Genomic DNA, 26,065 nt, shown 5'->3' with positions numbered 1-26,065 from the left:
TGCTGACTGTAATTCCCTTGCTTTTGAAGTAACTGGTCATTTCTGTCTTTCAGTAAGTGAATAGGATTTACTTAGCATCCTTTAAATATAAGACTGCTGGGATTGAATGCTGGTTAAAGGTTTGAATTTACAGATACTCTGTAGTCTCTCACCTGAATTTGAGGCAAACAGGGTGCTTCTTTTTAAAATGTAAGAGAGAAAAACATTCAGATTTTTTTTTTAGAAGAGCAAGCTGGGAGGTGGGCTTCAGATTATGACCCTGGTTTTCTCATCAACTCACAGCGTTCAGAAACCTCTAAAGTGGCCCAGCTGATGTGTGTGCAGAATTAGCCGAGATAACAATCTCGCAGTGTGTTGTAAGGTTCACTTGTTGCCCACAAAGGGCTCTGCAATCCTTTGGCCATCTAAGGCTTAAGCCTGCCTGCATTGTCCCTCTCAATTTGGAAGCCTAGTGAAACAAAACCACTTGCAATGGAGACAAGGGAGGGTAACTGTGGGTTTGTCAGCCCTTGAGACTCAGTGACAACTCCAAACTCTAGCAGCGAAATCATTTGTATCCCGCTGTCAACTTCTGTTTTGATCTTTGGTGGTACCTTGCCCAAGTGACTTGTGTATGTTTCTTAGGCTTTTTCCTTCTCTTGTTCTCCCTTGTCTCTTTTGGACAGGACAACAGCATCTCCTTTCTCCCCGCCACACTCTTATGTATAAGTTCACTCGTCGTCCTTGCAAAATGTGACTATCAATGATAACATGCTGACTTTTATTGGGTATGCTGTGTTCTATAGATCACAAAATGGTTTGCACGTGGCCAATAAAATACAAAGCAATAATAATCTCTTTTATACTACATTGTGTAGCTTTATTTGTCTCCTATTTGCGCTCATGGCCTAGGTCGAAGCAGATGCCAGAGTGTGTCACAGGTCACTGCCTGCTAGAAAGTTGCATTTCTTCTTGTTGTAATTTTAGAATAATACTCGTGGCTTATGCCCCTTCACCCAGAAGCTGGAACAGTGTGCTTATAAAGCTGTAATCTTGGAAAACGTTTCTGTGAGGATTAAACTTCCTTGTGATGCTGCTGCTTCCAATGTTATTTTCAAGTCTGTATACACGTAGCCTGGAATAACTCCATAGGAACTTGCACTAGAAGTAACCAAATACCACATAGGATTAAAATGATGGAGCATCTTCTAACGTAGAGATGGTCCACTCACCCTACTTCAAATGGCTCTCTTCAGCTAGAAATGCTGCCATTGCACTGCATTTACACACACTCATGATATTTTAAGCAACCATTCCAGTCCCTACAGTACTTCCTCTAAAGAAGCACCAGCTGGTTTGGAGAGACTATGTAATACAGATTTTGTTTTCCAATAAGTTCTGATTCTGTCTTCTGATAAAAGCTAGCAAGCATCAGACCATCAGGTGCTGAGTTCGTGCCTTAAGTTTTGCATCTGCTGGTTGTGTGTGGTTTTGTTGTTTTTTTTTTTTCAAACTGCCCTCAGACCCCTGTTCTGAGTATGAATCATCACTGTCACCTATGGTGAAGGAGCAAGTGTTGTGTATGGAAGTAGAAATCCAAATTTGACAGGTATCGCTTCCCCATACGCTTCTAGCAAGGCCCAGACCATAGTTCCAGGAGCCATTTGACAGGATGAGGGAGCAGTCTGGAGGACAGGATGAGGGAGCAGTCTGGAGGAAGAAGAGTTGTATTAAGAGAGGCACTGGCACAAATCATTCTGAGAAAATCAGAAAATCGCTCTGGGGGCTTCGAACACCCCAAATTGAGGGGGCTGGAAATGAACTGCAAAGAGGAAAGCAAGGTTGTATGACCAAAGAGCAGGTGGCTAATAATAAGGATCTAGTCTGCTGCTGTTTAATCATCGTTCATTGTCTCTAACTGTGAGTCTTGTAGGAAATCTGATGCTTAATTATGGGGTGACTTACAGGGGTATTGCTTTGGGCTCTAAAAGTAGACTGGATGGAATTTTACCAAAAAGTCTTTTTTTTTTTTTTTTTTCCTATGTCTCACTGTTTAACAATTTTTTTTTTATATTTTCACATAAAACGTTTATGAGACTTCTTCCTAAAGTATAATTGGAAAATATAAGTAGCTTAGGACTATAAGAATACCTAGCAACCCTCTCCCAGCAGACAGAAGTAAATCCTGAGTAAAGCAGCTGAGTTGCTCTCTAACCGCTCCTCCTGGCAGGTGGGGACCAGCAGCCCCTGGGTGAGCATGGGGGGGCCCAGGGCCAAAGCAAGCAGCCCCCACCGGCGCCGTGTGGAGAGGCAGAGTGGTGGAGGTGGGTCACCCAGCTTATTTATCCCATACCAAGGAGCTGTTTGTGCTTGGCTCAGCACTAGAAGGGATGTCCTGTTTGCTGCTGGGGATGCCAGAATAAGGAAGTAGCCATGTTCATTTGAATAAATCTGTCGCCTTTTCTGCAGATACTGGGAGACAGGACCTAATGTGGTTTGTACTGGTACCAGTACCAGTACCTCCAAGCACCTCGTGGGAGAAGTGGTACCAGTGGCAGGACTTGTTGCAAGGAACAGAAGTAGGGATGATGTTTATGGTTAGCTGCTTTCCTCCCAGAGGAGACAAACTTGACCCTGACTTGTCAGCAATGGGGTACTGAGTTGCTGGGAACTTCTGGCTCAAACAATGGACTTCAGCGCAGAATTAGGTCCCTGATAACATCCAATTTTCAAATAAAGCAAAAGGCCCAGGAGAAGCTAAACTGGCCAGGGTCAAATATTTGCTTAATCTTAGTTTGCTCAGCACCGCCACTCCTGTAACGTCAGCATCAAAAATTAGTGTGATTGATTGCATATTTCACAACTTGTTGTATGTTAGAATCCCTTTACATGTATTTCCAGATAGCAACAGGCAATTTCGTAATGATAAAGGCAATTGTATGTCTCTGTAGAGAGGCAGACACAGTGGGGGTCAACCCCAGAAACAATCTTTTCATCCATGGCTTGACCATTGCTAGGAGAAGCCTAGCACAATGTAATTCAAACACAAATATGACAACAGCTGGTATTTCCACAGGGAACAAAGTTGTGATCGATTCGTCCTAGCTCCAGCTCCTGCTGACTCACAAGTCCCTTCTGTCTTTCTCACTGGGGCTTGCGTCGGTCCAAAAAGCGAAGGGTATTTTGTTATGGAGGCTTGCATGGAAACCGTGTGGAGAGATGAACTGAAAATACGGTGCTCTCAAACCAGCAGAAAATGCATGTTGCTGGGAGCTGCTTATTGACATTTAGACCATAGTCCAGCGATTCTTTACTATGGCTATACCGTCAAGGGAAACGGTTTGTTCATGTAGGAAGCCTCTGGAGTTCATGTGTGTGCGCCTTATCGCAAAACCAGCCTATATATTTTAGCTGCTTTGTCTGTAGCTGCAGTTGTTATATAAGTCTCCTTTTCTTCTCTTTTCCGTTTTTGTTGTTTAATATTATTAAAATAACTAACATGACGCATTATTCTGTTTTAATTTCAAGTGAAATTTGGCAACTTCTAGTGGTGGGATAAGGTTTAATTGCTCTTGGCATTTTAAAAAGAAAAGCAAATGACAAAGATATTAAACTGGCAAATTATGACAGCTCACATAACACTTTTTTCAATGGATTTTTTCCATGCATTTTTAATACCCAGAATAGTCAGCCTTAATACTACCTTATTTACAATAAATCATTATTCTAATGGAGACATTCTGCTTTGTCAGGCAATACACAATCAGCAGTTTTCAATAAAGAATCTGAAAGCTGTTTAACATTCATTCTGTGACACAAACTTATAAATGCCAGACAATTTAAAATTGGGGCCAATATGCTGCCCTTAAATTGGGATATTAAGAAATAATTAGAGCACAGGAAAGGCAGGTTGCCAAATGTAACTTTTAAATTCCCTAGTTTGCATCACTTAGCACAGTGATTGTAATATATTATATGGCTCCTGTAAGGCATAAACATGCATTTCCTACACAACAGCTTAAGGCTCTGAGTGGTGCCTGCAAGAGGTCAAAGTGGCTGTTTACTTTGGCCTGTGTGGCTTCAAAGGAGGCGTAAAGCAGAAATGAGGAGCAAGGATGGATTTGAGGTTAAAAATGGGAATGGGAAGCAATGGTAGAGTCCGCCCTTCCCACTTTTCCTACGAACCACAGCAATGGGGTTTTTTGTGTGTTTGTTTTCTCCTTCGGCTCCCCTTGAAAGCCACGTCTGCTCTGTGTAACCAGCGCCGTGCCAGAAGTCCCTGTGGTAGCTCTGAGTGTATTCATATGGTGCGGTGCCTTTTGCCTGGTGGACATTCATCTGAACCTACAAACAGCGCAGTCACATCAGTACTGATGGCTGCACCCAGACTGGTTAGCCAGCTCCAGTTAGATGTGATGAGGCAGTGTTTTACATCTGCATGGCATCCAGCTCAGGACACAGCTTTTTTTTTTGCTTCTAGCTGGAGGGTATTTCAACACTGTGATGTTAATTGGTGCAAACAGGCCTCAGAGCCCAACCCTGCCCGTGGTTTTGGAGGTGCCATCCACGCTGATGAATTACTTGTATTGTTTAGAAGCAGAAGAAGGTTTCACAGTGTCGTGTGAGGGCATCTTGGCAATTTCCGAGGTTAGATAGTCTAGATAGTGTGGAAAAATACTTTCTTACCTACATGTGGGAAGTTCTGGGGCCAAATTAGCTGTGATGAAGTCTTCAGCAAGATTTTGAGGTCCCTCAAGGTGAACAACTTACCTTGCAATATCAGCAATATCTGAAGGTGATGATCATTACATAATATTACTTTATTGTCCTCCAGTCCAAATAATGGAACATCTATTAATGTTCGTTGTTTTAGCTCTTCATGTTGATTCTTCAACATGAATACTAGAGGAGATGGAGTAGTTGTACATGTAGCTCTTCATTTTCACACACTTTTGTCACCGTTGGAAACTCTCGAATTCCATAAGTGTCATGTATATTCTTTAATACTGTAGTTCAGGAAACTTGTCTACAAAGTAGAGTGGACAGGTATAATATTGGCAAAGTAGATATACTGCTCAGCGCCATTTGGAGTCTTATTTTGAAATGCTCAAGGAGGAAGAATAGCCGGTGTTATTTCCACCTTCCCACCCAAAAATATTCACTCCTCCCAGGGAGGAATAAGCAGCCCAGTGGTTGGGGGGGTTCCCTTCCTCCCTCAGGTGGTAGCCTGCCTCACTCTTTCTTCTGCACTGCGGGTAAAGAAGCTACTGATATGCCGCTTGAGTGAGAGGGCAGTTTGTACGGCTACTGTTTAAAAGCACTTTTCTGAGAGTAGTGTTTTTCCTCCCCATTAGTAATGCCACGTGCACATCAGTGAAGTCTGCTTCTCCCAGCCCTCCTGTTGTGACAGAGAAACACGCAGTCAGCTGTTGTCTACCTGACGCAATGACTTGCTAGTTCAGTGACATGAAAAGCTTGGCTGAGGTAAAGATTGCCCTCAGATAAGCTCCCTCATTGCTGCTTGCAATCACAGCTAGATTTCTTTGGGTTTTTTTAATCTAAATTTGAAAACTTGAGGGCAAGTTCAGTTTTTTTCATCTGGTGGAGCAGATGGCTCCCAAGTGTAACAGTTTGTGCACCTCTTCTGGATGCAGATAGGTTGTGCGGCCGTTTCAGACTACCCTTGGGGTAAACGAGGTGTGCCACAGTTCTGTGGCCTTGCTACCTTTTCCTTTGCTCTGCCTTTAAGCTTTTTCCCAGAGCAGTAAGTGCTACCTCAAGCACTAGATCAGACTGCTAATGGAGAAGAGGGCTGTCACCGTTGTGAAAGAACGGCTGATGTATACTTGCCTGAAAAAGCAACACGAATAAACTTCTCAGCAGAGTGCGGATGGAGCTGTGTGACCGCAGGCTCTCCTTTTCTCTCTCTCTGGCACACCACACTTGTCCTTTGCACCTCTGCCTTTTTACAGCTTATCAGGAAGCACCTAAGGGCCTGTAGGATGCAAAAGTGGTGTTTCCCACAGCAAAGCATCTATTGCGTGCTACTACGTTGGATTGGTCCTGATAAGTCCTGTGGCCCTCTCCACTTTCAGGTGCCACTCTGGTCTGAATGCCCAGTGTGAACCTGTATCACTGGGGTTTCTTTTCCTTCTTTTTTTTTTTTATTTTTTATTTCTGCCTGTTTTCACAGTCACAGCGTATTATGGGCAGAAAATAAAAGGAAAGGAAAACAAGTATTTTGACAATATTAGTAGCTTGGCAACCACAAAGCTTTCCTGGGGCTTTGCAGAGGAATTTGGAGTGCTTATTTTCTGTACTCCCCCTGGTTGTGCTATGCACTGTGCACTAGAGCTCCAGTGCTGATGCCATGAAAGTAGGTTGCTGTGCTCAAATCCAGTGTTTGCCTGAGTCTTCTGAGTTCAGTTTTAGCACTGGTAAGACAGCATATGCATTGCTGGTTTAGACCGCTTCCACCGCTGGCCATCCACTGGCTGTCTCATCCCATTTGGAAGGGGGAGTGGGTGAAAATCTTAACACCAGTTTGGTTTCTAGAAACACAGAAACAAAACGGTAAGAGAACACTTACCTGTATCAAACTGGGCTGCTTCTCAGCCGAGAGAAAAAGCAAAGGAAGTTTTTATGTACCTCATGATTTCCCTCCTTGCCAGCTCCCTGGTCATGTTGGCTTAGACCCAAATGCCCAGAAATTGGAGGTTCTTTACAACTGGTAGAAAAGGACATCCCACAGCTGGGATGTGGTCCCTAAGTTATTTCGGATTTTGCTGTGTCAAAGATGACTAGTCCAAAATTTTTACCATCCTTATAAAACATAGCAACACTTCCACTTTGCTCCCATTGTTTTCCTCCCATTTCAGCAAACACTACATTAAATCAAATTCCATTACGTGCTCATTTATAGAACAAGCTGTCTCCTCGTAATATTTATGCATGGCTGCATCGTGTTCTTTATGCACTTCGGGAGGCATTGCAAACACATGGGAGCAAAAATGTTTCCCAAGCAAAACAACGCACTCCTCAGCACGCAGAGGACTGACCTGCGTGGGCGATATTCACCCAGAGCGCAGAGCCTGTGGAAAGTCTGCAGTGCTCAGGAACGCTGTTGGAGATGGAGTGCTGGGCTAGGTGGACCTTTCCTATAAGTGTAGGAGGGATGCAAGTAGGGTAGGGAGGCAGAGAGGTCACAGCCTGTTGCAAGATGTGTTAGTATATAGTAGTGGCCGGGAGAGCGCTACGCAAGAGCTGCAGACAGTTGGCCACACAAAGGCACAGATATGCCATTTGTTTTGTAGCCCATAGATGGAGCTGGCAGAGCTTTCTGGCCTTCTGTTTGTGGGCTAGAAAGGCAATGAGTTGCCTGGGCTCAGAATCATTCCTCTTCTGAGGGTAACCAGGTAGGGCACACAATGTACCCTCTTGGTCTCCCTCATGAGAGACCTGCATGATTTTAAAGAAATTATTATTAACCTGTGTTGCAGCAATTTTTAAAGGGAGTAACTGAGGTAGAGTGGTAATCATTAGCTGGTGAGTCTGACATCAGTCCCAGGCGAAAATATGGAACAGATGATACAGGGACTGAGCCAGAAAGAATGGAGAGATTGAATACAAATAATTCCAATTAACATGGTTTGGAGGAAAAACAGGTTTGAGGGAATTATTTCATACATCTGCCTTGCTGCATTAGAAGAGGTTTGGCTTGGTTATGCTGTGTAGAATCTAAAATGATACAAAATCAATATGTTCTGTATCAAATGGTTATTCAGTGCCTAAGTGCCAGGCCTCAAAATACAAGTGTATTTTGGGAATCGTTGCCACCCATCAGGTGTGATTCAATAGGTATCCAGTAAGAATTGATTCTTTGCTCCAGGCTTTATGGTGCTGCTAGCAGTGACTAGCAAGAAAATATAAAACTATTCTTAGGCAAGAAAACAGTGTATTCAGTATGGACAAATGAAAGGCCATATAATCGGGGGGAAATTAATTAGGTCATAGTTACAGATTGGGAGGCTCAGTGTTGAGAAGCAGTGATTTCGAAAGATGCTTGCATAATAATAGCATTATGCTGGAAGCACATGTTCATCTGATGAGCTCTGTCACAGAGAGCTAATGCACTCTTTAAATGTATTTGCAACATTGAAAGATGCTGTTTTCCTCTGGTTTGAGCATTAAAGTGCTGGGATGCTAGGTAGTCTTTGGTGTGCCACTTCTTTCCCGAAACATGAAAATCTGGAGAGGATTCAGGAAAGCCTTGTAACTAAGCAATCTGAGTCACCATGAAAGACTGATGAAAGCAAATTTCTTAATATTCTGAACGCCCTTTGCACCTCACCCCAAAATCCCTTTGCACTTTTCTAATTATAACAATCCTATGAAGAAAACTGCCTCTTACGTTTCTTACTGGAAAAATGCTAGTTTTGGACCTCTCTGTTCCCATTTATGACTAAATATCACCAAGATCTATCTGCAGAGGTACATTGTTGGGAACTGTAATATATGTATACGTGTGTGTGTATGTGTGTATATATATATATTATGTGTGTGTGTATATATATATATATTATGTGTGTGTATATATATATATATATTACATGCAAATACTGGTAATGGGTGATTCTGAATATATTTCAGGTTAGAAAAGGAAAGTAACTATTGACTACCACCAGGGAAAGACAATATTGCACAACTGAAAGCAGACAGACTGCTAAAAAGGCTGGAAGTCAGGGGTCCCAGGTGTTAGAAAGCCTCTAGCAGGATGCTTCCTAATCAACACTCAGAATTCCTCATTCCAGCTTTAATAAAGGCTCTGTTTCCACTGGAGCTAGCTGCATCTGCCTTAATTGCCGCCTGTCGGACACTACGGTATGGCAACGCTGACACATACAAGCCCTGGCTACCCTGCCTTCTCAGCAGGAGAAAAGCTTGTTGAAATAATGCCCATTATACTGTTTTTCAGTGCACATGTAGCTAAATGAAAGATGCTCACTTCTTTCTCATCATCCCAGAGTCTGCACCAGCCAGGGTTCCTGTACAATGCACTAACTCATGTTTCTTTTACGTGGTAAGTACTAGCGAGTGGGGCTGGTGGGGGTAAGCCAGAACCAATTAAGTCATTTTTCTCCACTTGCACCAACGGAGGGCAGATTTTGGCCTTATTCCAGCGTCTCTGAAATCAGGCACCATCCTCATTCCTCGGTGTCGCTGTCAGCCCGACAATGTAGCTGCAACTCATACAGGGCTGCAAGGAAGACTGTGGTTAAAAGAAGCTTTGGTGTTTTGCCTAGTAGGAAGGGTTTGTCTTCCCTGGCTGGGAATCTGGCTGTTTAAGAGGGAAATTACTGGTGCTGCTCTTCATACTGCAAGGGACCGCTTTCCAGTCTCATTACCATGACTTTATGCAGGTGGTGTGGTTTTCTTCTCCCCTGTGCTCCGATAAGAGGCCATTTTCTTAAATTTTATTTTTCAAAAAAACATCAAGAGGAACCTTTAGGTCCTGTTCTTCTCCAAGTCTATGATGTCTTTCTTTGGGTGGCACCTGGGAATTCAACACCACAGGGCACCCCCTCCCAGGAGAGGCCCCTTAGGACAAAAGAGCTGGAGGCAGCAGAACAGGTTGTGGTGAGGATTAACCTGTTGTGGGGAGGATTATTAGGCATCTGCCTAAAATAATGAGCAGTTCATTAGGCCTTGAATAGACTACGTGTATGATAATACAGCCTACTGATTAGGGCACTCACCTGTCCTACCGAGTACCTACTCAAAATGCTGAAGCACTTTTTTTTTTTTTTTTTTTGAAGGAGGACTAGAAACAAGAGTTCCCCATGCCCGTACTCTAGAGAGGTGCCAACACTGCTTTATTCTCTATGCAAAAGCATCACCAGCACTTCCCCCTAATTGCTGCTGGCAGGACAAAAGTCCCCAAATGCTTGTACTATACCAGCAAACAGATCTGGTTGGTTTGGCCGTTGGAAGGTAGGAGAAGCAGGAATGAATCCCTTCAGGCAGAAAAGAGGATTGACTCAAGACTCCCTAAACTGTTCTGTGTCCTGCCCAGGCTACTGCGTGGATGGAACAGGAAGGGTCCCCTCCATCTGAGTGCCAGTCTTGTGTGGGATTTGGTCTGGAAAGCAAGCCCCTGCAGCACAAATGACAGGGTACGTTGCTACCCTTCGCTGTGTTGTCTAGGCTTGTGTCTTGGGAATGGAGACATGAGGAGAGAGGATAAGGTTTTTTTCCCCAAACATGCATTCTTTTGACAGCCCAGTATCACTTGAAAAGGCACAGGCTCCTCAAAAAGCACAGTCTGGACTGGGCACCATTTATCCAACATTGGAAGTGATAGCAGGGCACTGCTATGGTGCAGACAGCTGTGGTGGTACCCCCAAGTGGACATTTAGGTGCCAAGGATGAAAGCTTCAATGTACAGGTAATTCTGATGCCTGCATGGTTGGGCAGCAATGAAGGAGGGGGTTGAGGACTGTGGAACTGAGCATTTGTGGATCTAACCACGTTTCTGTGAAAAGGAATAATTTCTCACATGGCACTCCTGTTACCTCCTAGATTATGCCTGTAGCAGATCTGTTTGCTGGGTACCATGAAGTACTCAAATATTGCAACAATGGGGAGCCCGAGATTTGCTTTACACCATAGCTGGTCACATCCCATCGAGCACGCTGTTCCAGCTACACGGTGTTTTCAGGATAAACGTGCTTCTCCTACACCTTGTCCTCTTCTGGGCTGCAACGAATGGCAGAAAAAAACTTTGACCATGATGAAAATAGCTACCACACACATGTGCTTTCTTCATAGCAAAGGGGATGGGAGTCAAGAAGTCAGGTCTGAGTACAGGGTGTTGTTGTAACCTTTTGCTCACATTCACAAACAATGCCCTATTGTTATGTTGTTTCCTGCAGATTATCCTAATAACCGGCGAGCAGTGAAGCATGAACATGTGTTCAGGTTTCTTAGCTTGAATTCTGATGTAATAAAATGTGTCAGCTTTTTAAGGGCCTATCAAAAATGCACAAGAAGGTGAATAGGATAAGACAGAGCACAGGGAATTTTGCTGAAACCCTCAAAACTTGGAAACTTCCTGGAAGAAATGGGTTTGATACCTGAGGACACATGATGCTTGCTTTCTTTTCAGCTATTTTATGATTTGGCAATTATATACATAAATTTCTTCTCTAAAAGGGCATAGTCTGATGTTGGTAGTAGACCTCTCATAAAAGCTTGATTGCAATTATAACAGGGATAGGATCTTTCATGTTTGTGAAAAATATACAACCCAAGGCCTAGCGTGGTGCATGGGCCGATACAAATGCTGATCAAGTACTTCAGCAGGGAAAACCAGGAGACCTAGAGCTCCTACGTGGCCACATCACTGCACATGTGCTGAAGTATTCCAGTTACTTACTGCACCAGGAAGTTTGTAATATATTGGGTATAAAACTGATTATCACTGGAATACATTTGAGTGACTTCAGTGGCACCAGAATGGCATGAGCTGAATGACGTCTCACTTCGGCAATCCAGTACCAGGCTATTAGCTGTAGACTAATGACGTATGCACATAAATGTTCTGGCTGCGAAGAAGGTCACACTCCTCATATTCTGGATTTTCTTTTGTCTTTTAGACTGCCTCAGCTTTTAGTGAGCGTTAACTTGGGAAGTACATAATATCATGGCACTTGGAAGGGTTTGCAGTCAGAAAGGCCCTTGCAGTCAGGCAAATTACATTCAGTGTAAAAATTAACAGAAAGACCAGCCTAAAATAACTTCAGAAAGGGTATGGATTTTTCTTAATAAGATGTAATGGTCCATTAGTTAACCACTGTTACCAGACAACTTATACCATCAAAAAATGCCTTGTGGCTTTTGGATCCAGTTACCTTGTATTTGCTTAGTCAACTTGATGGGGAAAATTATTTATAAAATCACCTAATATTTATCACATGATAAGCAAGGGCCAGATTTGTGTAGGTGGCCTGCACCGTAATTTTTCACCAACTGGTTTAATAACAGAACACATTAAAATTCAGATATTTAATTTTCTTTCTATTAGACTGGTAAACAGATCTCACAGATATGTCTTCCTTTCTATACCTTTTTGAGCCCGTGGATTTGAACTGCGCCAGGTCTCTCTGCTGTAACTCCTGGTCAGACTTCTAAAAATTTTATAGGATTAGTAGGATGTTTTAATACAAACATCTGTGCACCAAGAAATTTTTCAATGGTGTTGGCCATACAAGAAAATTTGTACCTTTTTTACCTGGGCCAACATTCAACTGACTTGCATCAGTTTAGCATATCTATACATGGATATGCATGAGTCTAAAAGTCTGAGTTTATAAACAATTTTACTTAAACTGATCCATCCCTTTTCCATAGACATGCCCTGCCTTGTGAGACCTCAAGTTAGTAGAGTGCTGAGCAAGGGTTAAGTCTCTGTACCTTTGAAAAAATTAACTTTGATTAGCTTGAGCTGCGGGGATCTGACCTCTGACAACGTAATGTGATTTTAACTACGCTTTGTCTGGAATCGAATGGAAGTCTGCCTGGATCCAGGTGTAATGTCCCATGCTGAGTCATGTGGCTTTTGTGGAATTCAGCTGCGCAAAATGATGGTGGCCCTGTTTCATCCCTTAACCAAAAGGTGATCTCTGCTAAGGGCTACTTCAGAAAGGAACAAGTATTTTCTCTGTATACATTGGGAAAAATAAAAAAGAGCTGCTGTGTGCTTTCCTCAAAAGCTAATTCTGCATACTGCTCTCCGATTTATGTTCAGCGTGTCAGGATAATGGGGATGAAAAGCACAGGACACCCTTCTCAGTCACATAAACACATTGTAAAGCATTCTGAAAGTTTTCGGCATGTCTCCAGCAATGGATCATTAAATAAGAGGAATAAACAAATAAGAGACCATCAACCTGACCTCTGCATAATGTACTTAATGACTGCCAGCTACATTCATAAATTTACAGGCACTGGGTTTTATCACCGTCTGTGAATCAAGGTTGCGTCTCATATTTACTGTGCAGTTCATGGGAAAACGAAGACTTTGATATCTTGTGTTGTATTTTAGGAGTTTAAGTGAGTGGGATCTGTGCTTGAGAGTGCTTAAGAACACCCCCACCCCCCTCCTGCTACATCATGTGTGTAGGCGAGACTTTATGTAGACTTTTGTTTACTGTTTGGGGAGAAAACAACTACTTACTGTGGTAAACAGCTAACATGCAAGGAACCGTCTCAGTTTATCTGGAAAGCATAACTGTTTAAAAAGAGAAATGGAGTGGGTTTGGGTGTCTTACGTAGGTTATCTTTTTCTTCTCTTCTTAAAACCATTAAGACCTACCAGATAAGAAGGCCAGCATTTACATACCCCAGCGAGAGGAAAGTCCTACCCCTGATAGCACAGTTCTCTAAGCGGCTTTACAGAAAACCCTGGAGCATAATGCCAAGCTGTATTTTGTGGATCGTACCCCACAACCAAAGGTATCTGTGCTGCAGCCAGAGAACCCAGTGGATGCTATTTGCAGTGCTCATGGAGGCACTCCTGCATGGCATGGGGCTGCTCCTTGCACCCATCCAGGGTTTCAGAGGGTGCTTAGCATTGCAGCCTGGCTCCCCATGATGCTGGCGACTGAGGAGGGAGGCAATGAGGGCTCCCTGGGCAGGTCATGTTTTTGGAAATGTGTATTTTCTGCCTTTGGGAATGGGTCCTTTTGGGTCTTTTTTTTTTTTTTTTTCTACAGTCAAATACTTAGAATAAACACTGTAAAATTAAGTCATTTTTCTCCCAGTAAGTAACATACCAGTAAAGGTCTTATTACTGGCTCTCCCACATCAGCTTTGTGGCTTCTATACAGGAATGTAATTCAGTGAGCCACAGAACCATGAAAATATCCGAAGTACTATTTATTTTTAATGGATTTTCCTTACAGACAAGTTATCTTCCTGGACGTTTCTGTGGAAGCTTCTGTCAGCCCAATCTAATTGGATTGTAGCTGAAAACAATATTACTACATTTACATTAGCTTTAAAAGCCTCTGTATTCCCCCCCCCCCCCCCCCGCCCTGCAGCCCATCTGGCTTTAATGCTGTTGAATTTTAATTTAATGAAATTTGTTCATTTTAACCAACTAAATGTGCTGCATTAATGATCTGCTATATTAAGCAGGTAGTCAGGAGAAAGTGCAATATTGATGTTTAGTCTTGGTAAAAGCACTTTTCACAAGAACCATAAGGCATTCCTGCTTTAGTTCATATAATTGTTTTAGTTTCCTTATGTGTGGGTTTTGCAACTGAATGAACCTGAGCTAAACACTATCAGCACAAAAAAAACAACCCAGGACTAGTGTAGCTAAAGCATGCCGGTTCCCCTGGCCACCAGCAAGGAAACAAATGACACATGGGAATTTAAAAAGCAAAATCAGACCCACTGATTTACACTCAATTTAAACAATGACCATGAAGAGAACAAATGCCATGCATATGGGAGGAGCTGGAGGTAAATCTCACCAGGCTTTCTGCCTCATTTGAAACAGCCTTCTCCAGGGAGGTGTTAGCAGGTTACTAGATCAGAATTCCCCTACAGCACGTTGGCAAGGGTGCAAAACCCGACGCTTTATAACCCTCCCCATCCACAGTGCACTCAGTAAGATGAAAGTTAAACCAGGGTGATATGTTTTCCAACATCAAGGATGGCTTTAGAAAAGGATGGCGTGTAAAACCTGTTAAGAAGAAAGCTACACCCAGTTTGGAGAATGAAAGACCGTGCCTGATTCTGAAGGTTCAAAACAAAGCCCCCAAACAACTTGGGGGTGAAGGGGAGAGGGAGGAAGGTGGTTGGCGTGTCCATAAGCATGAAATTGGATCTACTTGTATCTTTGAACCAGCCACACCTTTTCAATACAACATCCAAAGCACAGGTCCCAGTCACCACAGCCAACATCCACTAAACCCATCTGTGTTCATGAGCTTTTGTGACCCTCTTTGCTGGCTCCTCTTCCCTGGCAGAGCAGGATGCGTGCCTTGCCAGCCCCGTTTGCTTGCCCATGGCAGCTGTTTGTGAGCCCCACGGACCCCACCACCTGATTGACCCACTGGCCCTTACAAGGAGCCGCAGCTTGGGTGAGCTCCACAAAGCTGATCCATGCCACGCTGCCCCTGTGGTACATTTCTGGGAGGAAAAAGCTGGTTGGCCCAGTGCATGGAGACCCAGGGGGAGACTTTTTCTCTTCTGTCCCCACCTCCCCGCTCCCTGATGACCTTCCCGAGGGAAGCGGGCCTGTACGATAGTGCTCTACTACAGTGGCCTCTAATGACAGCTCTTGAGCCCTGTCGGGACCTGGCACCAGACCTGGCAGAGGTGAGCCAGCCTGAGTCAGTGCTCTGCAACTGCTCGTGGGTATCTGCGGCCAGACCGGCCCCAACAGAGCCAGCAGCCAGATGGTTCCCAACAGAGCTGTTCCCCTGTCAAACCTCTGGAGAATTCACATGGCAGAGGGGGACACTCCACCAGCCTTGCTCCTGGGAATAATTTCAGTCAGTGTTTGCATTTTATTGCGAGGCAAGAACTGTGATCAAAAGCCTCAAATCCACAGAAAAATCAGGCTGCACAGAAGCGGAAGTTTGATTTTACACCCTTGATGAGGACACTTGTAACCGGTTGTGTGTTTTTCTAATGAATCAGCAAAGGTGCCGGCCAAGCACCATAGCTGTAGTCGTAGTAGGTGCAAAAAGGGAGTTTTCCATGATAGAAAACTGCCCAGGCCTTGGAGCAGCTGGAAGAAGCAGACCAAAGACGGCAGCAAGAGTCTGCCAGCGAGGAGACTGCAGCTGAGCAGGATGCCTGCGCGCCTTTCATAGCACCCTCCCTCCCCCATCACTCCAGACGAAGTGTGGAAATCCTACCTTGGGGATAATAACACTTCCCGAGGACCAGTGAGGGGTGCTCACACACTGTAACAATAGATGCTTGTATAAGTGCTGCGGATGGAAAGTGGATATTGGCTCAATATTTGCACAATGGGAATAATAAACCCGGTCTTGCTGAAGACCATTCAGGGAAAGAATCCGACCCACGGCAAGGAGAGCACCTCCGCCGCTGGCCCCTTATTCTGTTACTCTTCGGACACTGATGAATTAAGTGTATAGTGTCATGCTGTGCAGAGTAAGTGGAACAGACACGGGGAGATGTCTGACATGTATTTTGAGGTGTATTTAATATTGTAGTGCTTCCGGATTCCACCAGCATGCTAGGGGTTTTGGCCTCAAACCAATGTTTGCATCAGTACCATGTGTCTCTGGAACAGCAGTGCTTACTTTAGAGCTGGCTAAGAAAATAGTTTCCATTATAACCCCTCGTTTTCACATGCTTCTTATACTTTATTTTATTTCGAAAATCCTCTTTTGAGTCAAAAATTTCCATTCTGTATCTTTGCCAAAAGGTGAAGTTTTTCCCCCCTCTTTTTCTTAAGTTTGGAGGAAGAACGTTTCAGATGTTTTCGAGTCATGGGAGAGTGGAAAAAATGCATTTTCCCTGTAGGGTAAAAAAAAGGTCCCCATTTTCAGAGTAGTAGAAACACGGAGGGAGATGAAACTGAAGGCTGAAACTCCTATTTTGGTCTAGAAATTTCTGTAGTAAACCGGCTTCGCAGGGAATGGCTTTGATTTGCCCAAAGGCAGAGATTATTCTGATTTTTGGCAGTTAATCAGGCACAGGTCCAGGTTTCAAACTTTGCTGGCATTCAGGAGATCATTTAAGATAGCGTCTTTACAGCTGCCCATTTAAAGAGGAAAGAGACGGTCCCCTGTGGTCTTCTGCCCTTCAGAGCTAATTATAGTCTAGCTATACATTTAAATTCATTCTAAAATCTGATTGAATGGAGAGGAACTAGAGGAACCGTTGTGCCAAACATTTTCAAAACTTTTTCCTCCTTTCACACTCAAGTCAGCAACAGCGTGTTGGAAGTCATGGACAGGCTCAGGCACTTCTTGAAAGAGCCAAAGTGCACAACAGGGTACGTACACACGACTGGCTCGAGCAACTGAGAAACTTCATTCAGTGTGCCTGCCAAATTTTTTGTTGATGTCTTTTTGTTCCCCCTTTACGTGGAGTAGGAAGCATCAGTGTAAAAATTTGCTGTGCTATGTGTAGTTACGTTGAATCGGTTAATGAAGGGAAGAGACAAGAAAGAGGTAGGCATCTAACAGTCATGCTCATGCTGATGAGTGATCCTGCACCCCTGTGCTGCTTTCTGTTACTGGTTTTTCCTGGTGAGAGCTGGAGCCCACACACTAGTGGTAATCCCCCTCCATGTGTTCTAGAAAATATACAAGATGTGAATGACTGTTGGACTAACGGTACCGTTGTGACCTTCAGATTCACTTTATTTGGCTTTTTTGCAACTTTTAGCTACACAGCCTGCACATTTCATTAAACCTTTCGCTTGCTATCATTCAAAACCTGGTCTAAGTATTCATGCGTTTGGCAAAGGCATCCCAAATGATGTGTTTATTTTGCTTCAGTGCCAAAAAAGCAGTGATTCATTAAGGAGCTTGGAGCCATAGAGGGAAAGCCGCAGCCAGCAACCACCACACATGCCCTGAAGAGCAGAAAGCTGTGTTTTCCTAAGGAAAATGCTTAGTGCAGCTGGACTAGCATCACGTCCGACTTCTCCGAAGCGAGGAGGCACTGCTGCACAATGCAGAAGTTCTCCCGGATAATTGGATTTTGCTGCAATAGCAGTAGCCAGGAGGCACCCGGGGGCTGCCATTAAGCCCAGGAAGGAGCCCAAGGGGAGCTGGTTCAGGTGGTGGGAGTCGTTCCTTGAAATGATGAATTAGGGAGCTCCACTACTGTGACCACTGCCGTGGTGAATGCAGTGAAAGGTGCAACAGGCCTTAAGAGAAGAGGTGGAGGGAGGAAAGGTGGTGTCCCGCAGTAAGAAGAGACCTCCAGCTGCTTTTAGCAGAACTACTTCATTTTCTCTGCTGGGGACACGCCAGCTTGTGTCAGTGAAGGGTCCAGTCCGCCCTGTTTGTTGTAACTACTGATACGAACTTGCAGCGGCTAAAGCCTTTGAAAACCTGGCAGAAACCTGACTCTTGAGGAACTCTACGCTCTGGCATGTCGTTTTTACGCCATTGCTTTCTTCTTCCCCAGTGGCTTGAACTAGGACAGGCAGAATGCTATTTATAATTTTTTATGTAGTCCTTTTTGTCTTTCATCGTGAATCTGGAACCCTGGACAAAATTGATACCTGGTGACAAACAGGCGCTTGATTGGAAAATTTCTGGTGGTTATTTTCTGCCTGGAAAGGGAATGCTGTCCTGCACTGTCACAGCGCTGCCACACACAGCGCAACAGGAGGTGCTGGGATCAAGCAGTCAGTATGAGGCACAAAGGAAATGATCGCATATGAACAACACTAACATCGAGAGTTCTTGTTATTAACAATCACACCCATGCAAAAGAGTTTTTGAAAATTTAAAGTTTAAATTATAAACCAGGACTGTAGTATTTAAATTACTAAGTACTAGGGTGGGACCTTACAGGCTTTGGGTATTACATCATGCCAACTATTGGGGGGTTCTTCAGCTTTTTTCAGGAATATCCTGTCCAGGGTTAGGGACACAATGAGATACAGTCTGTCAGTTCCGCTCGGTGCTTTAAACAAAGACAGAAGGTAGCTTTTTCCAGCATCAACTGCACAATGCTTAGCCCTTAGAAGAAGACAACAAGATATAAAAAACACACATTTCTTGTAGTGTATTAATTTTCACTAAATTCAAATTTAAAAAGCCCAACACTGTTAGCGTCTGAAGAGCTTGATTAATCAGGGTCTGAATCTTCCATTTGCTCGCCTTTCATAACCTTGCACAAGAAGTTCTCCAAAACCTGGGTTACACCACTTCTGCTACTTATATCATAAGTCTTTAGGCAGACGACAACTTTTAAAAGAGTACATGTGAAAGTAATAATACCCCAAATAATTAGTGAAATACTCTGGGTCTGTGAGAAAAGGAAGGTTCCTGTATAGGCCAGGCTTGCTGAAGCAAAGCAAGAGAACCGACTCCAGATCTTCGCAAGTGAACAAACATTAGCAACGAGCGTGGGATGGAGAAAAAGTCAAAGAACTCAGAGAGATATAAAGTTTTAGAATTTGCCTTCAAGGAACACTAGGGAAGGAAAACACTTGAAAGATATTGTGGAATAGAACTGCGATGGAGACAAAGTGTGTAGAAACTGAAATGTTAGAAGAAAGCGCAGTGGGGGAGCAGGGCAGTTTCTGAAGGTGAGGAGCACGTGCAGGAAAAGGGTAGATCTGCTCTCTGTGACTCCCAAAATGTTTGTGTTGGGACCACTTTCTATTTTCTGCCTTTCAACTGCACACATTATGTAAGTTACTTTAAAAGCTCAGTGCATACAGTACCACAAGAAACCGCAAACTGTTATTAAAATGAAAATGGAGATAGTTCAATGTACTTGCAATGTTCAAGTCCGTAGATGTCTTTCCTAGAACAACTTGCCAAGCAGTTACTTAACACAGGCAAGAGTAACATTAAGTTAAAGGGTACAACAAAAGTCACAGATCAGATGATAAAACCACATGAGTAAATCTATAAGCATTCATTACTAACCTTTTAAAATCATATTGGTGCAGCTGTTGTGGAAGTTTCCTCTAGGTGAAGATGGCACCCCCGAGCCAGAGAACACAAAGAGAAGCCCATGGCTGAGGGCACCTAGCACGCAGCCTGGCTAATAAATTATTGAACTGCGGTTGCCATGAATTGTTTACCTGCTTCTCAGTGTCCAAAATTGGCTTACAAACTGTTACAGTGAATAATTTAGAGTAGCAAACAAGTCTGCAAGTGCATAACCTACTCGCAGATAATTTGTGAGCAGAAAGAAAACCCGTCTGTGCCAAATCACCGGGAATGACTTTGCCTAGCTGTGCTCTTCTCCCACCTGTGATGGCAAAGAGCTGGTAGGGATAAATAAGAACAGACATCAAAGCAGGAACCAAGATCACCTGAATACTAATCAACCCTGAGCCCCTTAGATCTTCCACAGGTAAGGGCCTTGCTACCTGTCTCCCAGTGCAGCCTTAATCTGAACAGGCAAATCTCATCCAAGAAATGTCTGCTATATGTTTTAATTAGAATAGCCCTCACTCGCCTGTTGACTCCTCTGGCCCTAGCTTCCAAATTCAGAGTCTGAGCAGAAGCTCCTCTCAGTTAGTTATTCTGTGTAGATGTCTTCCATTCTACTATGTGGATAGTAGGTACAATGGGGTTTTTTGAGGGAGGAGGACTTGTGATGATCACTTGCAAAGACAACAGCCTCTTTTTTTTTTTTTGAATAAGAACATTTCACATTCCTTTTTTTGTGTTGTACTTGTGTGTTGGAAATGGGAGGTGACACCAGCAAGAGCATAGCATTGCTAAGCCATTAAAAGTAAAAAAGGACACATAAAAATATTTTTAAATATTTCCAACCGAGAGAATAATTTAGAGTTATTACAAAATTCCCTGGTTGTTGAAAGGAAATGGCCTAAATTCCCAATGCAATGCCAGTTTAATTCATGAATATGGCCTGTGATTTTATTTTGACAGTGCCTGTTTAAGAACTGCATTCCCAGAAAATAGAATTAGCTTTTTGCTCAACCACAGCTGATGTTCTGGTCTTAAGCAAACGGATTTTGGTGGTGCCCTCCCCAAACTCTTCCTCTTTGTAACTGCAAGTTCTCTATGGACAGGTACAAATTCAATGCCATTGTTATAAACCTTAGCATGACCCATGACTAAAAATATTACTTAGCTTCTTGCTTGTGCTTGCTCATGTTATAACCTTGGCTTTGTTCACTGAATCATACCGCTCTGCAGCCTGTGGGACGCGGTGCTGTTCCTCTTCCATCTTTGAGCAGCCTGGTCTAGTGGGAGGTGTCCCTGCCCATGTCAGGGTGGTTGGAACTCGATGATCTTTAAGGTCCCTTCCAACCTAAACCTTTCTGTGATTCTATGATTCCAGCAGCTCTGTGCACCGACAGCAGTTGTGAGTGGGTGTGGGGGGGTGGGAGGACCACACAGGAAATGACTTGTCTGGATCATTTCTGTTCTGGACTCAGCGCCATCCTCTTGGTTTATCTTGATAAGCACTCAGGTAATATTTTTTTCCTGTTATAAGGTTGAACGCATTTGCCGGTCCTGCATTATGAATCCTGGGATTAAATATAATAGCCCCTCATCATGGCTTTTGTTATATTTAGCGCCATAAATTCATCTCGATTACTGAAAGAACAGTAATACAAATTCACCTTTCTAAAATGCATTTTTACTTTACGTGAGCCTACAGATTTCTAAAGACTGGGCAACAGCATCCCGCTAGTTGTAGGTCATCTATTGCCAACCATTGTCCCAGTATAGTAAACGCACTGAAATATAGCTGTCTTTGAAGCTTTATTGGTAGGAAGGAATTTGCTCTTTGATATGTGAGATGATAGATTATCATTTGTATTATTTCGTCCTGACTTAAGGACAATCTTGAAGTTTTACATTCTGTTCCATGAAGAGATCTCATACCAGCCAAGTGCAATATTCTTGTTTTACAAACACCGCTGAAGTTCACGAGGAAGCTATTCTTCCTCGTTGGAACATTTCAGTTCTAGAGGGACAACAGAGTATCTGTTTAACAGTACTCACTACAGTACCCACCACAATGACTTGGGACAAGAAGGGAAGGACTGTGCACGTAGCATGAGGCAGCTGGATAACCACACTGTTACTACTGACACTGAAATCTAACTGGGACACGGGGTCCAGGAACCCCATTGATGCTGATGTTGCCTCAGAACAGTCTGGCACGACTTACTGGCACCTGTTCTACCCATCAGCTGAACCTCGGCTTCCCCACCTGGTAGAAGTCATATTCATGTTTTAGCATCGTGTTGTGGCATTTCCTACAGTACAAGATTAACCCCAGCTAAAACGATCGTGGAAATTTTAATCCTGAAATTCTCTACTTTTATCATCCCAGGCCATTTTCGCTTTGCTTGCAACTGTGGATTTCCAGAAACCCCAGAAAACTATAATAGTAACTACAAATTGCTGGGCAGTCCATTTTTCTCATCCTATCGGTTGTTTAAAGGCAAAGTGGAATATAGATCCAAACGCATCATAGATAAAGTCATCTAAATCCTAAAAAATATATATATATACCCAATAAAAATGTATTTTATCTACATAATTGCCATCTGAAATCTCTGCTAGAATCAGTTGTTATCAAACATTGTCGTATCCTTAAACTTTTAAGTGTCTTAAACACCAACTACCAACATGTCAAGTAATTTACTGCACAGATTAAAATATATATACCATACTGCTGAATAAAAGTCCACAGACAACTGAATACTGAATGTATGTATTTTGTGTGGATGCTCATATGGGAATGTCAGTAGGATGCTAGAATCCCTTCTGGGTGGAGGCCATTACATAAATATATCTCTACGTAGGAGAAAGGTAATGTATCTTTGCTTTCAACAGTCCAGTTTCTCTCACAGGTTACATTGGTAGATGTCTTTTTGAAAGTGTTTAGGGTTTATTCCCTCCCACCAGTGAGTCATAAGCTGAATTCTTAAATCAAATGGCTTAAAAAGCAGCACTAAGCAGAAAAGTGTGTTGTGGTTTTTTTGTTTTCTAATTTCATCATTAATGATTGTGAGTAGTCTGAAATGCATACGTTGCCCCTTAGCTTTTTTAGGCAGGAAATAAAGCAGAAAGAGACATAACTGTTGCATGGACCAGTACTATTTAATGTCTTCAACTAGTATTCCCTGTTTGGGATCAAGAGAGAGTATTTATTTTTGCCTATCATGTTCTATACAACATGACGCCTGTAATCTGTTAGTGCTATAAATTAACATTTATCTTCCCAACTAGAACTGCTACCTCCTACTTTCTAAAGTAGTAACCGTATCCAATTAGTTCTGCAACAAACCACTAAGCATTGCTGAGGTGTGAAGACAGGACCCTTAAAAATGAGGTGGCTGCGGAGAAAACATATAAAAGAAAGTCACCGCCATCAGTTTATTTATGAAGAAAAAAACCCAAACAAGCACAACAACCAAAACAAAAGAAATTGGCAACTAATACAACTGCACTGGAAGATGTGATAACTATACCCATTTTATCAGCTTACTAATTGACCTTGAGGAGTTTATTACTCGCAAGAATCACAGCAGGCAGGTGATATATACTTTTGCATCATAAACTGGGCTTTTACATAGCAGGGGAACACAAATTCCTTTGATAAAATTAATGAGATTTACCAGAGGCAGACAGGAACACTTTTATGTTCCTGTTTACAAGTGACTCCAAAGAGCTAATTCAAGTTTCTCAAAACAAACCCTTTAAAAAGAATTTTTCAAGGTAGGAAAAATAAATGTGGGGAATTGATGCAAAAAAAAACTCCAGAGAAAAAAGTGACAGGAGTCAGTAATTCAACAAACTGCCCCTCTGAAAGCCTTTCTTTGGGTTAAAGAAGGGACCATGAGACCATCTGCCTTCCCCTTAGCACCCACTGCGTGATTCAGCCTGGTCCCTCCGCATTAGCCCCACTCCCTCATCTTCAACTCTGGGCATTGTACGGGATTTGGAGGTGCCAGGCAAAGAGCCTTGCCTTCAGTGTTCGAGCATCCAGGAGTGCTGCAATACAAAGGCACTCTTAGGTTAAAATGCAACACATCAGTCTTTCCTGAGCGCATCGGCACCAGTCTTCAAGCTTTTTATTGGAGAGCACTTTCTGCACTTGCCATCTCATGTTGTGGATCTCTTTTGAGCTGTCTCCCATCCCCTAGTGTCTTTTTTAAGGGGCGGACAACAACACTGGACATGGGACAGCCTTTTTTCCTGATAAAAGGGGTAACAATGTAATGGAATTTCTTCCTACCCCTTTCCTATTTGCACATCTGTATGGGAATATCAGGTCCCTTTTGTACCAGCACTAGGTCACTAGGAGCTCTCGTTGAATTTCTCCAAGCATGGAGCAGCTCCATGTACAGCTTTCTAAGATACATCCCTTGGCCCTGCAGGCTGTGTTGTTCCATCCTGCAAGTCTGACTTTTTTCTTCTTTTGACCCTATTAAAACTAACTTGTTTGAAGGAGCTGAGTTTATTAAATAATCCAGATAACTCTATGACTGCCTTGTCCTCATTATCACTCTGGTAATATTTACTCCATCTAAAATTGCTGCCGGTGGTGATTTATTTAGTCTTTTAAAGCTGTTTGAAATAATACTTCTCTAGATTGCTGATGAAAACACAGAAGAGCCTCCCTGCAGCTCCCCAACAGAAACACCCTCATTAAATGTTAGCGCTACTTGGACAATTGATCTGCTTTTCATTTAGTTCTTCATCTGTTTGTGCTTTATTAATTTTCTGCTGTCCTCGCTTTCTTCCCTCTTACTAAATCAAGTACCTAGTGGAAGTCTATTCCGCTCAAGCCCATACGTCTGGCAATTTAATGTGTAATCATATAAAACGAGGAAATAAAAGACCTGTTTACCAAGACCTATTTTCTATTAAAAAAACATGAAGACTAGCATTAGTTGTATTCTTCTCCATTTACCATGTGTTAGCTGACGACCACATCTCTTCTGCCTATGAGTGATGTCAGGCTGCAGCTATCTGTGGTACTCCATTTGCTTCCTGAGTATGGGCCCCACACTAACACAACTCTCCATCTCCTGAAACGACACCTTGTGCCAACACATACTAAGATCAGCAGGTCAGAAATCTCTTCATCCAACCCCCCCTAGGACTTCCAGGCCACTCAAAACCATAGTAATTTCACCATATGTCTTGCTAAGAGATGTTCTTTAGTATGTTTTCTTTAGACAAGCCTTGAGTGTCCTCCTGTGATGCATATGCATGTCCCTACTTGTTTCTAGATACTGTGTAGTAATAGCTATTACGCACTTGAGCTTTTTTTTTTTTTGCATCACTGTCAACAGTTATCTGTTTGCTCTAGCATTAACCTTGTATCAGTGCTTAGATTGTGGTTATGCATTAAGAAAAAAAAATAAACCTTTGTTCATTTTGCCTTTGTGCTATGCACAATCTCTATTTCTCCCCATCTTCACCATTAATGTGTCCAACTGGTTATGTCCCTTCTTGTCACTTGTGATGGCAGAGCACTGCCTGGATGCTGCTGTCCTAGATTATCATCTTTCTTTCAAAACTAAAAGTGGTTCCTGTCTTCGATTATGCACCTGTGAGAGAGCCAAGGGTTGGGGGCTTCTTCAGACCCCTGTCCTAGCAAAACAAGGGCTCGTTGCGACCCCACCAGCTGCCCTGCCCAGGTGTTCCCCGTCCACTCATGATGGTGGCAAAGCCCTGGAAACCATTCCCAGTGGGGAAGTGCCTCGGAGCAGGGGGATGGGATTGCTCTCTGCAGCTGCCACACGTTTTTCCCTGGACCTGCAGAGAAGGGGTGGAATAATGTTCCGTCTGGAGCGACCTTTTGGACTTTGGAAATGGGCCGGGGTTGGGCGGGGGCTTGGGACCGTAGCGGTGTGAGAAAGGTCGCCAATTAAGCACCGTCCTTCCCAAACTCCGTGTAATTCAGGGTGGTTTTCTTTCCGTTTTTTAATTTATTAAAGACTTTTACGCCCCCTCCCCTGCCCCGATACGGGTGGGGAGCGGCGGAGCGCCCCGCCGTCCCCCCCACCCATCGCCGCCGGGTGGGGGCGAGGCGGCGCCCCGGGGCGGGGGAGGGAACCGGGGAGGGGGACGGACGGACGGACGGACGGACAGGGGCTGCGCTGCGGCCGACCGGCGGCCCGGCAGCATGACAGGCAGCCGCCGGCCCCCAGCCCCAGCCGGAGCAGCCGCCCCCCGCCAGCCGGCGGGCAGCGCGGCCCCGGCGAAAAGTGAGATGCCCCCCCGGGAACAGCCGCGGCGGAGGCTGCGCGCCCGGCGGGCGGCGTGATCGCCTCCCGGCCCAGCCATGGGCCAGACCTCCGTCTCCACGCTGCCGGAGCCGCCCGGCGGTGAGTACCGGGGGA

General features: G+C 43.7%; 1 protein-coding gene across 6 annotated transcripts in view; it reads left to right on the top strand.

Moving 5' to 3' along the window:
• PHACTR2 (phosphatase and actin regulator 2) overlaps positions 1 to 26,065 on the top strand; it is a 138,491-nt gene that overhangs the window by 35,938 nt on the left and 76,488 nt on the right. Inside the window, exon 1 of one of the 6 annotated variants that reach the window (XM_063329433.1) lies at positions 25,657 to 26,050. The exons of the other annotated variants lie outside the window; for them this stretch is intronic. Coding sequence (XP_063185503.1) covers positions 26,008 to 26,050 — 43 coding nt within the window. The 5' untranslated portion in view covers positions 25,657 to 26,007. Of the gene's footprint in view, positions 1 to 25,656; positions 26,051 to 26,065 lie in introns of those variants that run through there. 6 annotated transcript variants of the gene reach the window in all.

The sequence above is a fragment of the Chroicocephalus ridibundus genome, chromosome 3 (assembly GCF_963924245.1).
Source record: "Chroicocephalus ridibundus chromosome 3, bChrRid1.1, whole genome shotgun sequence".
Lineage (NCBI taxonomy): Eukaryota > Metazoa > Chordata > Aves > Charadriiformes > Laridae > Chroicocephalus > Chroicocephalus ridibundus.
The sequence above is the reverse complement of the archived record's forward strand: the minus strand, read 5'-3'. Positions and strand labels throughout refer to the sequence as shown.